A 13,721-nucleotide genomic window follows, 5' to 3' on the forward strand; every position below is an offset into this window, starting at 1 on the left:
AAATATATATATACAGACTCTAAGTATGCTTACCTAGTCCTCCATGCCCATGCAGCAATATGGAGAGAAAGGGAATTCCTAACTTCCGAGGGAACACCTATCAAACATCAGGAAGCCATTAGGAGATTATTATTGGTGGTACAGAAACCTAAAGAAGCGGCAGTCTTACACTGCCGGGGTCATCAGAAAGGAAAGGAAAGGGAAATAGAAGGGAATCGCCAAGCGGATATTGAAGCAAAAAGAGCTGCAAGACAGGACCCTCCATTAGAAATGCTTACAGAAGGACCCTGAGTATGGGGTAATCCCCTCCAGGAAACCAAGCCACAGTACTCAGAAGAAGAAATGAATGGGGAACCTCATGAGGACATAGTTTCCTCCCCTCAGATGGCTAGCCACCGAAGAAGGAAAAATACTTTTGCCTGCAGCTAACCAATGGAAATTACTTAAAACCCTTCACCAAACCTTTCACTTGGGCATTGATAGCACCCATCAGATGGCCAAATCATTATTTACTGGACCAGGCCTTTTCAAAACTATCAAGCAGATAGTCAGGGCCTGTGAAGTGTGCCAAAGAAATAATCCCCTGCCTTATCGCCAAGCTCCTTCAGGAGAACAAAGAACAGGCCATTATCCAGGAGAAGACTGGCAACTAGATTTTACCCACATACCCAAATCTCAGGGATTTCAGTATCTACTAGTTTCGGTAGATACTTTCACTGGTTGGGCAGAGGCCTTCCTCTGCAGGACAGAAAAGGCCCAAGAGGTAATAAAGGCACTAGTTCATGAAATAATTCCCAGATGCCGACTTCCCCGAGGCTTACAGAGTGACAATGGCCCTGCTTTCAAGGCAACAGTAACCCAGGGACTATCCCAGATGTCAGGTATACAATATCACTTACACTGCACCTGGAGGCCAGAATCCTCGGGGAAGGTCGAGAAAATGAACGAAACACTCAAACGACATCTAAAAAAGCTAACCCAGGAAACCCACCTCACATGGCCTGCTCTGTTGCCTATAGCCTTACTGAGAATCCGAAACTCTCCCCAAAAAGCAGGACTTAGCCCATACGAAATGCTGTATGGACGGCCCTTCCTAACCAATGACCTTGTGCTTGACCGAGAGACGGCCAACTTAGTTGCAGATATCACCTCCTTAGCCAAATATCAGCAAGTTCTTAAAACATGACAAGAAGCCTGTCCCTGAGAAGAGGGAAAGGAATTATTCCACCCTGGTGACATGGTATTAGTCAAGTCCCTTCCCTCTGATTCCCCATCCCTAGATACATCCTGGGAAGGACCCTACCCAGTCATTTTATCTACCCCAACCGCAGTTAAAGTGGCTGGAGTGGAGTCTAGGATACATCACACTCGAGTCAAACCCTGGATACTGCCAAAAGAACCCGGAAATCCAGGAGACAACGCTAGCTATTCCTGTGAACCTCTAGAGGATCTGGGCCTGCTCTTCAAGCAACAACCGTGAGGAAAGTAACTAAAATCATAAATCCCCATAGCCCTCCCTTATCATATTTTTCTCTTTACTGTTCCCTTACCCCCTTTCATTCTCACTGCACCCTCTCCATGCCGCTGTATGACCAGTAGCTCCCGTTACCAAGAGTTTCTATGGAGAATGCGGCTTCCCGGAAATATTGATGCCCCATCGTATAGGAGTTTATCTAAGGGAAACCCCACCTTCACCACCCCACACCCATATGCCCCGCAACTGCTGTAACTCTGCCACTCTTTGCATGCATGCAAATACTCATTATTGGACAGGGAAAATTTTTAATCCTAGTTGTCCTGGAGGACTTGGAGCCACTGTCTATTGGACTTACTTCACCCATACCGGTATGTCTGATGGGCGTGGAGTTCAAGATCAGGCAAGAGAAAAACACATAAAGGAAGTAATCTCCCAACTGACCCGGGTACATAGCACCCCCAAGCCCTACAAAGGACTAGATCTCTCAAAACTACATGAAACCCTCCATACCCATACTCACCAGGTAAGCCTATTTAATACCACCCTCACTGGGCTCCATGAGGCCTCGGCCCAAAATCCTACTAACTGTTGAATGTGCCTCCCCCTGCACTACAGGCCACATATTTCAATCCCTGTACCTGAACAATGGAACAACTTCAGCACAGAAATAAACACCACTTCCATTTTAGTGGGACCTCTTGTTTCCAATCTGGAAATAACCCATACCTCAAACCTCACCTGTGTAAAATTTAGCAATACTATAGACACAACCAACTCCCAGTGCATCAGGTGGGTAACCCCTCCCACACAAATAGTCTGCCTACCCTCAGGAATATTTTTTGTCTGTGGTACCTCAGCCTATCACTGTTTGAATGGCTTTTCGGAATCTATGTGCTTCCTCTCATTCTTAGTGCACCCTATGACCATCTACACTGAACAAGATTTATACAATTATGTCGTACCTAAGCCCCGCAACAAAAGAGTACCCATTCTTCCTTTTGTTATCCGAGCAGGAGTGCTAGGCAGATTAGGTACTGGCATGGGCAGTATCACAACCTCTACTCAGTTCTACTACAAACTATCTCAAGAACTAAATGGTGACATGGAACGGGTTGCCGACTCCCTGGTCACCTTGCAAGATCAACTTAACTCCCTAGCAGCAGTAGTCCTTCAAAATCGAAGAGCTTTAGACTTGCTAACTGCAGAAAGAGGGGGAACCTGTTTATTTTTAGGGGAAGAATGCTGTTATTATGTTAATCAATCTGGAATCATCACTGAGAAAGTTAAAGAAATTCGAGACGGAATACAACGTAGAGCATAGGAGCTTCAAAGCACCAGACCCTGGGGCCTCCTCAGCCAGTGGATGCCCTGGATTCTCCCCTTCTTAGGACCTCTAGCAGCTATAATATTGTTACTCTTCTTTGGACCCTGTATCTTTAACCTCCTTGTTAAGTTGGTCTCTTCCAGAATCGAAGTGGTAAAGCTACAAATGGTTCTTCAAATGGAGCCCCAGACGCAGTCCATGACTAAGATCTACCGCAGACCCCTGGACCAGTCTGCTAGCCCATGCTCCGATGTTGATGACATTGAAGTCACCCCTCCTGAGGAAATCTCAACTGCATGACCCCTACTATGCCCCAATTCAGCAGGAAGCAGTTAGAGCAGTCATCAGCCAACCACCCCAACAGCACTTGAGTTTTCCTGTTGAGAGGGGGGACTGAGAGAAAGGACTAGCTGGATTTCCTAGGCCGACAACAAGTCCCTAAGCCTAGCTGGGAAGATGACCGCATCCACCTTTAAACACGGGGCTTGCAACTTAGCTCACACCCGACCAATCAGGTAGTAAAGAGAGCTCACTAAAATGCTAATTAGGCAAAAACAGGAGGTAAAGAAATAGCCAATCATCTATCGCCTGAGAGCACAGCAGGAGGGGACATTGATTGGGATATAAACCCAGGCATTCGAGCTGGCAACGGCTACCCTCCTTGGGTCCCCTCCCTATGTATGGGAGCTCTATTTTCACTCTATTAAATCTTGCAATTGCAAAAAAAAAGAAAACAGAGAACCACTCAAGGTTTTTGTTTTTTTTTTCCAGGGGTTAGTTTTATGTGTCAATCAAGGTTCTGAGTATGGAAGAGATAATGACTGTATTTTAGAAAGACAATTCTGGAAGACTATGCAGCCTGGATTTAAGAGGAATGAAAATAAGAGGGAAGCCTTACCAGAAAGATTTGTAATTACCCAGGGAAGTGGTAAAGAGGGCCCAAATTACAACTATGGCAGCAGATACATTAAGTTAGACTGAGAGTAAATGATAGGATAAGCCACCTCCTAAACTTGGAAGGTAAAGAGACAAAAATGACTGTAAAGCTTTAAGCCTCCATAACTGGGAAAATGGTAATGCTACCAATAAAAAAGGACATCAAAGGAAGAGAAATGGGTATAGGAAGAAAGCTAAATTTGGTTTTCAACGTGTTTGTTCTTGTTGCCAAGACAGATTTAGTAAATACCTGGTTCAGAGTTGGATGTGCGAATGTGATGTAATTTTATGGAGTAGAATTAACTTCTGGCTAAAAGATGTAAATATGTTTATGATTCTGCTGTCTAAAAAAGGAAGCCACTAGCAGTGAATGAACATATTCAACAGTTATTTCAAAGCAATTAAAAGAAATAAAAAATTATATGAGGGTATGAGTTACTTTTAAGAAGAAAAGCATTTTTTGTCCTTGATTTTCTTTACATGGGAAATAAAACATGTAAATAAATATGGAAAAATCGTATTCTCTTTTGTAAAACAATAACAACTTATTGCTGCCAAACAGAACAGTACTAAACTATATCATAGACTAAATTTTAAGAAATTTACCAAAAAAAGTTTCTAATCAAGTTCCATCTTACTCAGTTTGAGTTATGTCCACAAAAATATTCATGTCCTAAAATGCCTGATTGTGTGCTCGTACATAATTTAAGATAATCAGAAATGGCAGGCTAGGTGTGGTGGCTCACACCTGTAGTCCCAGCACTTTGGGAGGCCAAGGCAGGTAGATCACTTGAGGCCAGGAGTTCGAGACCAGTCTGGCCAACATGGTGAAACCCTGTCTCTACTGAAAAATACAAAATAAATTAGCCAGGCGTGGTGGCATGCACCTGTAATCCCAGTTACTAGGGTGGCTGAGGCACGAGAATCACTTGAACCCATGAGGTGCAGGTTGCAGTGAGCCAAGACTGCGCCACTGCTCTCTAGCCTGAGCAACAGACGAGACTGTTTCAAAAAAGAAAAAAAAAAATCAGAAATAACATAGTACAGAAGTTGACCTTATAATGACCACAGCTGCTAAGCACATAAAAATAACAGCTTTTTATTTACTTACATATTTTAGATTACAGGTGCATCTTCTAATTATTAGGTTGGTGCAAAAGGAGTATGCAGTTAAAAATGGCAAAAGCCACAATTACTTTTGCACCAACCTAACATTTATTTAAATATTTATACCCTTCAAAACCACTTTTTTTATTGTAAGGGAAATTTTTAAAATGCAGCTGTAATAGGATCTCTTAAGCAATGGACAGAGTAGTCACAGAGGCACTACTTGCTACTAAGTTTAAAAAAACCATTCTTAACAATGGTTCTTTTTTTCCTTTTTTGTTTGAGACAGAGTTTCACTCTTGTCACCCAGGAGTGCAGTGGCGCCATCTCGGCTCACTGCAACCTCCGCCTCCCGGGTTCAAGCAGTTCTCCTGCCTCAGCCTCCTGAGCAGCTGGGATTACAGGTGCCTGCCACCACGCCCAGCTAAGTTTTTGTATTTTTAGTAGAGATGGGGTTTTGCCATGTTGGGCAGGCTGCTCTCGAACTCCTGATGTCAGGTGATCCACCCATCTCAGCCTCCCAAAGTGCTGGGATTACAGGCGTGAGCCACCACGCCTGGCCAACAATGGTTAATGATAACAGCAAAGCTTTCTCAGGTTCTACCACAGGAAAATTATATTCCTGTTGCCCCAACTTTACTCCAGGGCTACAACCTAACTGGGCATCTGGGAGTTATTAATCCACATGATCTTCCATTCCATTTTAGTGGCAAAATGTCTTCTAAAAACGTGTGTGTGTGTGTGTGTGTGTGTGTGTGTGTGTGTGTGTGTGTTTTGTGTGCATGTATCTGGTGCATTTCCTGGGGGCAGAAGTCAGCAGAAATTCCCTAGTGTTTAACCTCATGAGCAGTTGCTTCCTTGCAGTGGCTCCTCAGGGAAGCCCAAAAATCATATACAAAGCCTTGAGTTCTCCTATTTGGCAAAATTATTTGAGCAACAACAGATCAGCAGCAGAGTAAGATAAAAAACCTCAAAACTGAGAATTCTCACTAATTTTTCTTTATCGGTATGCTTAGGGAGGATTCTGATTTAGATATTCAACCTTAAAAATTAACTTGTCATGAAATTTACTAACCTTTTGTATGCTTACAATGTCTTGGGTATTGTTTATTTTGTATTTCTAATGCGCTAGATGAAATATCAAGTGACCTATTGTCTTCAAAATCACCACATCCAAACCTATGGTTCATGTGTTGACCAATTATGCTTACACTGGATGTTGTAAACCCTATAAAATATCTGAATGATTCAAGCAATATTATACATAAGGTATATATCTCCCCTCTAAACCTATCTCAACTTCTAACCTTTTAAACAGATAAGTAACATAATATTAGGAACTATAACATTATAGTACTTTTTCAAGTTTTATCCTATTTTAAATTATGTAATACTTTTCCCTTTCCTTGTTCTTAGCAGGTAAGAACATTTATCATATGCTATACTACAACATTTCATAAAATAGGCTTTAAAATTACAATGAGGCCAGGTATGGTGAATCGCATCTGTAATCCCAGCATTTCAGGAGGCCGAGGCAGGAGAATTCTTTGGGCCCAGGAGTTCAAGGCCAGCCTGGGCAACAAAGCAAGCCCCCACCTCCATCAAAAATTAAAATTCAAAAATTCACTGGGTGTGGGCCGGGTGTGGTGGCTCACTCCTGTAATTGAGCATGGTGTTTCACCATGTTGGTCAGGTTGGTCTGGAACTCCTGACCTCGTGATCCACCCGCCTTGGCCTCCCAAAGTGCCAGGATTACAGGCGTGAGCCACTGCACTCGGCTTCTTTTTTCTTTTAAGACAGAGTCTCCACAGGCTGGAGTGCAGTGGCATGATCCCAGATCACTGCAACCTCTGCCTCTCAGGCTCAAGCAATCTTCCCACTTCTGCCTCCCTAGTAGCTGGGACCAAAGGTGCACACCACCACCTCCAGCTTATTTTTGTACTTTTTGTAGACATACAGTCTTGCCATGTTGCTCAGGCTGGTCTCAAACCCCTGAGCTCAAGTGATCCACCTACCTCAGCCTACTAAAGTCCTGGGATTACAGGTGTCAGCCACTGTGCCTGGCCTGACAAGTATTTTTTTTAAATTGACACCTTTAACTTTACACTAAAAAAAAAATTTTTTTTTAATCCAGAATTTACAAACTGTGACCTAAGAGATAGCTATTTCCCCATTTCTCTCTTTTCTCCTATTCCCATGAAAAACGAAAAAACTGAAAACTGAGAATACTCAGTAATTTTTCTTTATTGGTATGCTTAGGGAAGATTCTGATTTAGAGATATTCAATCTTAAAAATTAACTCACCATGAAATTTAACCTTCTGTACTGGCTTCACTGATGAGGCAGTAAACTACATAGGGATAAAGAGCTCAGTATCTGGAATCATGCTTCCTGGCTTTAAATTACAGCACTGCCACTCAAACTGCTGAGAAGACCTGGACAAGTCACTTAACCTTATTTGTAAAATAGAGATACTAGTACCTCTTCTACAACTGTTGTTAGGATTAAATGAAGAAAATACATATAAAGGGCTCCGCACAATGCCTAACACATTTTAAGTACCCAAATGTTATTATATCCGTAATTAAAAAAAAAAAAGGCAAACCCCTAATGTAGGCCTCCTTCTAATGAATAACAAAAATTTTAATTTACATTTGAATGTTTAAACTCATCACTCTTTATGAATACTCTGCAGCTATTACAACCATAAAACATAACTAAATGCAAAATCTAGGCATTATATATTTGAGTCATTGTCCATTTTTATATATACCTCCAATGTAAACTATTAAGCAATAATGATGTGTGTATATATGTATAAATATACTTATTTATTTATTTATTTTTTGAGATAGGCTCTTGCTCTGTCATCCAGGCTGGAATACATTGGTGCTATCTTGGCTCTCTGCAGCCTCAACCTCCTGGGCTCTCCTGATTCTCCTGCCTCAGCCTCCTGAATAGCTGGGACTCCAGGCGCACGCCACCATTCTCTGCTATTTTTTAATTTTTTTGATAGAGATTAGGTTTTGCTATGTTGCTCAGGCTGGTCCCAAACTCTCGGGCTCAAGTAATTCACCTGCCTCAGCCTCCCAAAGTGCTGGGATTAGAGGTGTGAGCCACTGTGCCCAGTGAAATAGACTTTTAAAAAATAATGTTGTATTTGAATAAAAACAGGAAGGGAGGAAGAGGAGGTAGCTGGGGCAACAAGCTAGAAAGGACTGTAGAATAAAGGGCACTAAGTAAGTTCATAGAGAAAAGTTTCAAGAATATCCAATATTAAATCATAGAGAATTTGTAGAAAACACAGATTATCTTTATAAATTCTGTCTTGATAGTTAATTCATAAAATAAGACTCATAAACATACTGGCTTTGGGTGGAAATGTTTTCTATTAATAGGCAACACTAATCTAATACACTAGAAGAAGTTTACTGTAATATCATTCAGAAAATTTAGCACAATTTGCTTTAATAGGTAGTGGCAGAACATAGGTGGAATTTTAAAATAATTGTTATTTTTGTGTTTATCATCCAATAGTCTTTATTCTGAGCATTATCATTTTTATGTTTTACCAATTAAGCCACAATAAATTTGTAGGAATCACTTGTTTACTGAAAACAAAGCAAACCCAAATATATAAAATCCGAAACATTAGCAACTTATTTTGAGAAAAGGTTAAATTTAATATAGTGAATTCAATAATAGGAGTATTTCTAAAACTTGATCCTAGAAATACCTAATTTACTTGTTAAAAATACAGATTTCTAACCAGAAAGATGAATTCATGAGGCATGAGATGAGGCCCCAGAATTAACAGATGTTACATGCACTCAAGGGTGATTCCTAAAATTAGGCAACTTTGTCGGGAGGCCGAGGTGAGTGGATCACGACCATCCTGGCTAACGTGATGAAACCCTGTGTCTACTAAAAATACAAAAAATTAGCCGGGCGTGGTGGCAAGCGCCTGTAGTCCCAGCTACCTGGGAGGCTGAGGAAGGAAAATGGCATGAACCTGGGAGGCGGAGCTTGCAGTGAGCCAAGATTACGCCACTGCACTCTAGCCTCAGCGACAGAGCGAGACTCTTGCCTCAAAAAAAAAAAAAAAAAAAGATTAGGCAACTTTGGAAAACACTAAATATTGCATATATAAGTATGTATTATACTATTACGAGATCACTCTGCTAAAACTTAAATGACTCCCAAGGTCACACGACTAGGGTCACAAGGGAACTCAAATCCAGGTTTTTAAAATGTATTATTTTCCATTTCCAAAGATACTCTTCCAAAAGTGGGTTCCATTTTTACAAAGTAGATACAATCTAGTAATCAGATGTCTCTTGAATTTTACAGAAATACTTGAAACATTATAGATTAGGTTGATCAGCCTGAAAAAGGATTAAGGATAAGTTTATGTATTTCTTTGGGTCACTCTCTCCCCTTAGAGGACAAATACATATTGAGTGCCTACTATGCACTAGTTGCTTTATATATGTCATGAACTTAGATTTTCACTACCCTTCTCAAGGTTTATGTTGTCAGATGAGGGAACTAAGTTCCAAAGCAGTTAAGTAAGTTGTGTAATGTATGAATACTATTATTAAACATCAAACTGGGGTGTCAGCTCATCTTTTGGACTCCCAAGCACTTATATACTGTCTTTGTATGCCTAGAAGTACAGCTATCTCTTTGTTAACAATAGTTTTATGCAAGGCAGTATACTAAACACACCTGGTTAAGTCACACGTTCCCGATTATAATAAGCCTTGGTAGGTAATCAGTGGGAAATAATCTTTGGGGATCAAGAATCTGAGAGTTAAAGAAAAGTAAAGCAATTGTAGTATCATTATAAAAGGTGTCAGTGCAAGATGTAATGGTATAACCAAAGAGGTAATAATCTTGTTTGTGAATTAAGGAAGGCTTCCCAGAGAAAGCAACTGAGCTGTTTTCACAGCTAAATAGGGTGTGGTATGGATTCTAGATTTCATCCAGAAAAAACAGTATGTGTATTTGCAAAGAGATAAAAAATGGTACTGATGGTGGTCTGATTTAACTGGATACAAACAGGGAAAATACAAGATACAAAGAGGGCAGTGAAAAATGAGGCTGGAGAGGTAGGCTGGGACCAGATCATGAAAGCATGTCCAGAATGAATTCAGGCTGGCCAGTATAGTCAGATTTGCACTGTGGGGAACAGTTTCAAAGTAAGTGAGATTGAAGCAGGGAGAAAATTTAGGCAGCTAAGTAGGTAATAAACGAGGAAAAGTGTGAACTAAAGCCATGGTAGTGGGGATTACAAAGAGGGGTTGAGATTAAGACACATTTAAGAGCAAGAAATTTAAAATCTTAGCAAATAATCAAATACATATACAGTTTTTTAGGAAGGTAATTATAATATAAAGCAGCTTAAAGTTGTTAGGACTTTCACATTAGATCACGTGAAACTAAACATCATATACCAATTTGTTACAGTTTATTCACAATTCAACGTAGTTTTACTAATCATAATGAAGAATCACATGCAGTTCTCACCCTAAATAGATCATAGTGCAAATCTTTTTCTAACTGACTACTAATTACTAAATCTATTTTCTGAGAAGTGATGTTATAAAACTAAAGACTTACAGGTTAGTTCACAAAAATTCTTAACACAAGATACACATGAATTTAACTACTATTAACAGTTAAATATTGTTTTTAAAGAAAATTGTCTTTCGGGATGTCTAGTGGTTCCCAAACTATGCTGCACATTAGAATCATCTGAGGAGTTTTCAAAATTCTGACAGCCAACACCAACTAAATAACACTCCACACCAACTACATAAAAAATCTAGGTGTAGGAGCCAGCCATAGGTATGCCAATTGAGCTTTAAAAGAGATCGATGATTCAGGTAAATAAATATTTTTTCTTCCAAAACAATATCATATTCTTGTCAAAAGGACCTTTTAAGGAGTAAAAAAATGATTAGTCTTAACCAGTATGCACAACAACATGAAATCTGAAATGCACTTGCTATCATTTTTTACATCATTTGAAAATCATATTTTATAAATTATTTTTATAAACAGACATAGAATACCTGCACTGGGGCTTTGTTCAGCAATATGAGAAATTTTTTTCTTTGCAGAAGAAAGTCTTGTTGGACAAGGTTTTGACCCAAATGTTGGAAATACGTCTGACCTACAATGAAACAAAGTAATTTCAATAAACATTAAGATTTAGTGCTGTTCAATACTCACATCACATATTGTCTATTCTCCTTATTAACTCACAGACCTTTTAGATAATAAGGGAGCAATAAGTATGACACTTGAAAAACTATGGCTAACAGTATATATATATATATATATATATATATATATATATACACACACACACACACACACATATATATATATATTTTTTGCTATTCTTAGTTCACCTTTTGGACTGCCAACCTTTTTAACATATGGCCAATTCTTAATTACTCATGAGAGGATTGCCACAGAAAATGACTCTGACTTATACTGTATAATCCCTAAGGAAAAAAAAAAAAAGATCCAAGAATCCACTCTAAAACCAAATCAAGGCCAAGTGTGGTGACTCATGCCTGTAATCCTAGCATTTTGGGAGGCCAAGACAGGAGGATCACTTGAGCCCAGGAAGTTCAAGGCCAGCCTGGGCACCATCGCAAAACTCCATCTCTACAAAAAAACTAAAAAATTAACCAGGCATGGTGGTGCACACCTGTAGTCCCAGCTACTACAGAGGCCGAGGTGGGAGGATCACCTGAGCCCAGGAGGCAGGGGTTGCAGTGAGCTGAGATTGAACTACTACACTCCAGCCTGAGTGACACAGTGAGACCTTGTCTCAAAAACAAAATATATATAAATATAACAAATCAAATCATTCTTAATTATCTAACTACTACCTATCCTTATATATGATAACACAAAAATAGAGACTTGGCTATATTATAAGTAAGAGATCAGCAATGAGTAAGTTTGGTAAATGTCACTTTCTGCTTAGACTATTCTTTCCTGTACTTTCCTGACATTATAAAGACCTATAGGCCTTTTTTCATTAAGAAAGCCAACTGAAGAATGTTAAATCTGAGTTTAAGGGAACTGTTTTAAATCAGTAAGTGTTACAATGTCAATAAGTTAGTAATGAATATTAAAAAGAATAGATTTTACAAAGAAGTACAATTCTCAGTAAATGGAGAGAAATATATCTGTCAGTGGACCTAGTGAGAAATCAGTGTTAAATATTTTGAGAGAGCAATTTCTCTATAACAGATTATTATGAATCTACATTTATATTAAGTGTAGTTGACTTGGATGAAAGAAGAAATTTCAGTCTCTAGGAGGGTGGTTTTCAACAATTTTTCCTCCCCAACCCACCTAAGGACAAAATATTTAAATCAGGTAGTAGTGGCTTTCTTTGGCCATGAATCTTAAGGCAGTATGCAAGCTGGATAAGAATAATTCTTCTAAAGCCACTAATCTTAAATGTGGAAATCTTAAATTCATTAAAGGCATTTGAGTCCATAAATGAGGGTGTGCTGAACTACCTTCTGACAGAATTCAGTATCTGAAGAGAATAACTCAGTGAGAAAATACAGGACATCATGTATCTAAATCATATAAAATGAACTTTTCTTCTTAAGTAGGTTTCAAATTATTTATACAACCTCGCAACTGTAGGATTATAGAACATAAATTTTCATCTTCATGGAAGATCATAAAAGGACTTTAGCTCTAAAAGCTAAAAATATATTTTGTGTCTTATAACATTATGTAAACACCAGACCATGCTGTCATTCCAAATTCATTTTGCCAATATACATATTATTCTACCTAGGTAATTACAACAAAGGAACTGTTGGAAGATAAAACTTCCAAGTACAAAACAAGCTGCTAAAAATGTATAGGAAAAAATAAGGGGCTGAAACAAACTTCTAAGAATGGAACACAAAAATTCAGTTTAATTCTATGAACTGCTGGAATAAAACATTATGATCTATTTAGAACACTACCTCTCCTTTGATTATGCAATCTCTATTTACGTATATTTCTTAGAAGTTCCAATTCGCTAAAGTGAAATTAATTTTAATTTTAAATATTTACTTCTGGTTCAGGATTAAATCAAAGGAAAAAAAATTTAAGAATGACACCACCAAATGTTAGCAAGAATGTGAAACAAGGATAACTCTCACACATAGCTGGTAGGAGTGTAAGTTACACAATCATTTTGGAAAACTGTTTTAGCAGTTACTTAAAAAGTTAAATATACATCTATTCTATGCCCTATCAATTCTATTACTAGGTTTTTGTCCAAAATAAAAGAGGAAGGGATTCCCCAAAATCCTACAGTAGGGTCACAGAGCTGTCCAGAAAGCAGTTTGAGATCACTCACCAGTTAAGTGAGGTTAAGGTTTAAGACTCAGAGGTTACAGAAGTAATCTGAAAAAGTTAGTCCAACTGCTATGCTGAAAAATAATTTTCTATTGATGTGGGGTGGCCAGGACTTTAAGTCCAGCACTACTGCTGTAGGGAGACTCCTAACAAGGCTATGAGAGCTATGGCATGAAGTCCTGAGCTTCTACAAGATAATGGAAATAAGATATAAGAAAATAATGGCTGGGTGAAACTTATTCATAAATTAGAGGAAACTGGTGCTGAGCTTAAAATGAAAGCAGTAATATTAGCTATAGATCAACTGGCAAAAGAGTCAATAATCCAGAAAAGAGCTAAAGGTCAAAAAGCATTAGGATAAATCCTAGACAGAAAGAACAACTAGGGTTTTAGGAACAGGGTTTATACTAATTTAGGTGCTCTGGTTTACAGTTGGGGTTGTGTTCTCTTTCCACTCACACCAGAAACCAAAGCCAAGCAAGG

The 13,721-nt window shown here is 38.9% G+C and overlaps 2 protein-coding genes across 11 annotated transcripts in view; one reads left to right on the forward strand and one right to left on the reverse strand.

Moving 5' to 3' along the window:
• The window catches only part of TOGARAM1 (TOG array regulator of axonemal microtubules 1), a 111,423-nt gene that overhangs the window by 51,345 nt on the left and 46,357 nt on the right, over window positions 1-13,721 (reverse strand). For all 9 annotated transcript variants that reach the window (XM_019010102.4, XM_019010101.3, XM_055361863.2 and 6 more), the window contains one exon: window positions 10,922-11,022. In XM_019010102.4, the coding sequence (XP_018865647.1) occupies window positions 10,922-11,022 (101 nt within the window). The remainder of the gene's footprint in view (window positions 1-10,921; window positions 11,023-13,721) is intronic.
• Window positions 1-13,721, forward strand: part of KLHL28 (kelch like family member 28) — a 117,142-nt gene that overhangs the window by 19,216 nt on the left and 84,205 nt on the right. The gene's annotated exons all lie outside the window — the stretch shown is intronic.

This window comes from Gorilla gorilla, chromosome 15, assembly GCF_029281585.2.
Source record: "Gorilla gorilla gorilla isolate KB3781 chromosome 15, NHGRI_mGorGor1-v2.1_pri, whole genome shotgun sequence".
NCBI lineage: Eukaryota > Metazoa > Chordata > Mammalia > Primates > Hominidae > Gorilla > Gorilla gorilla.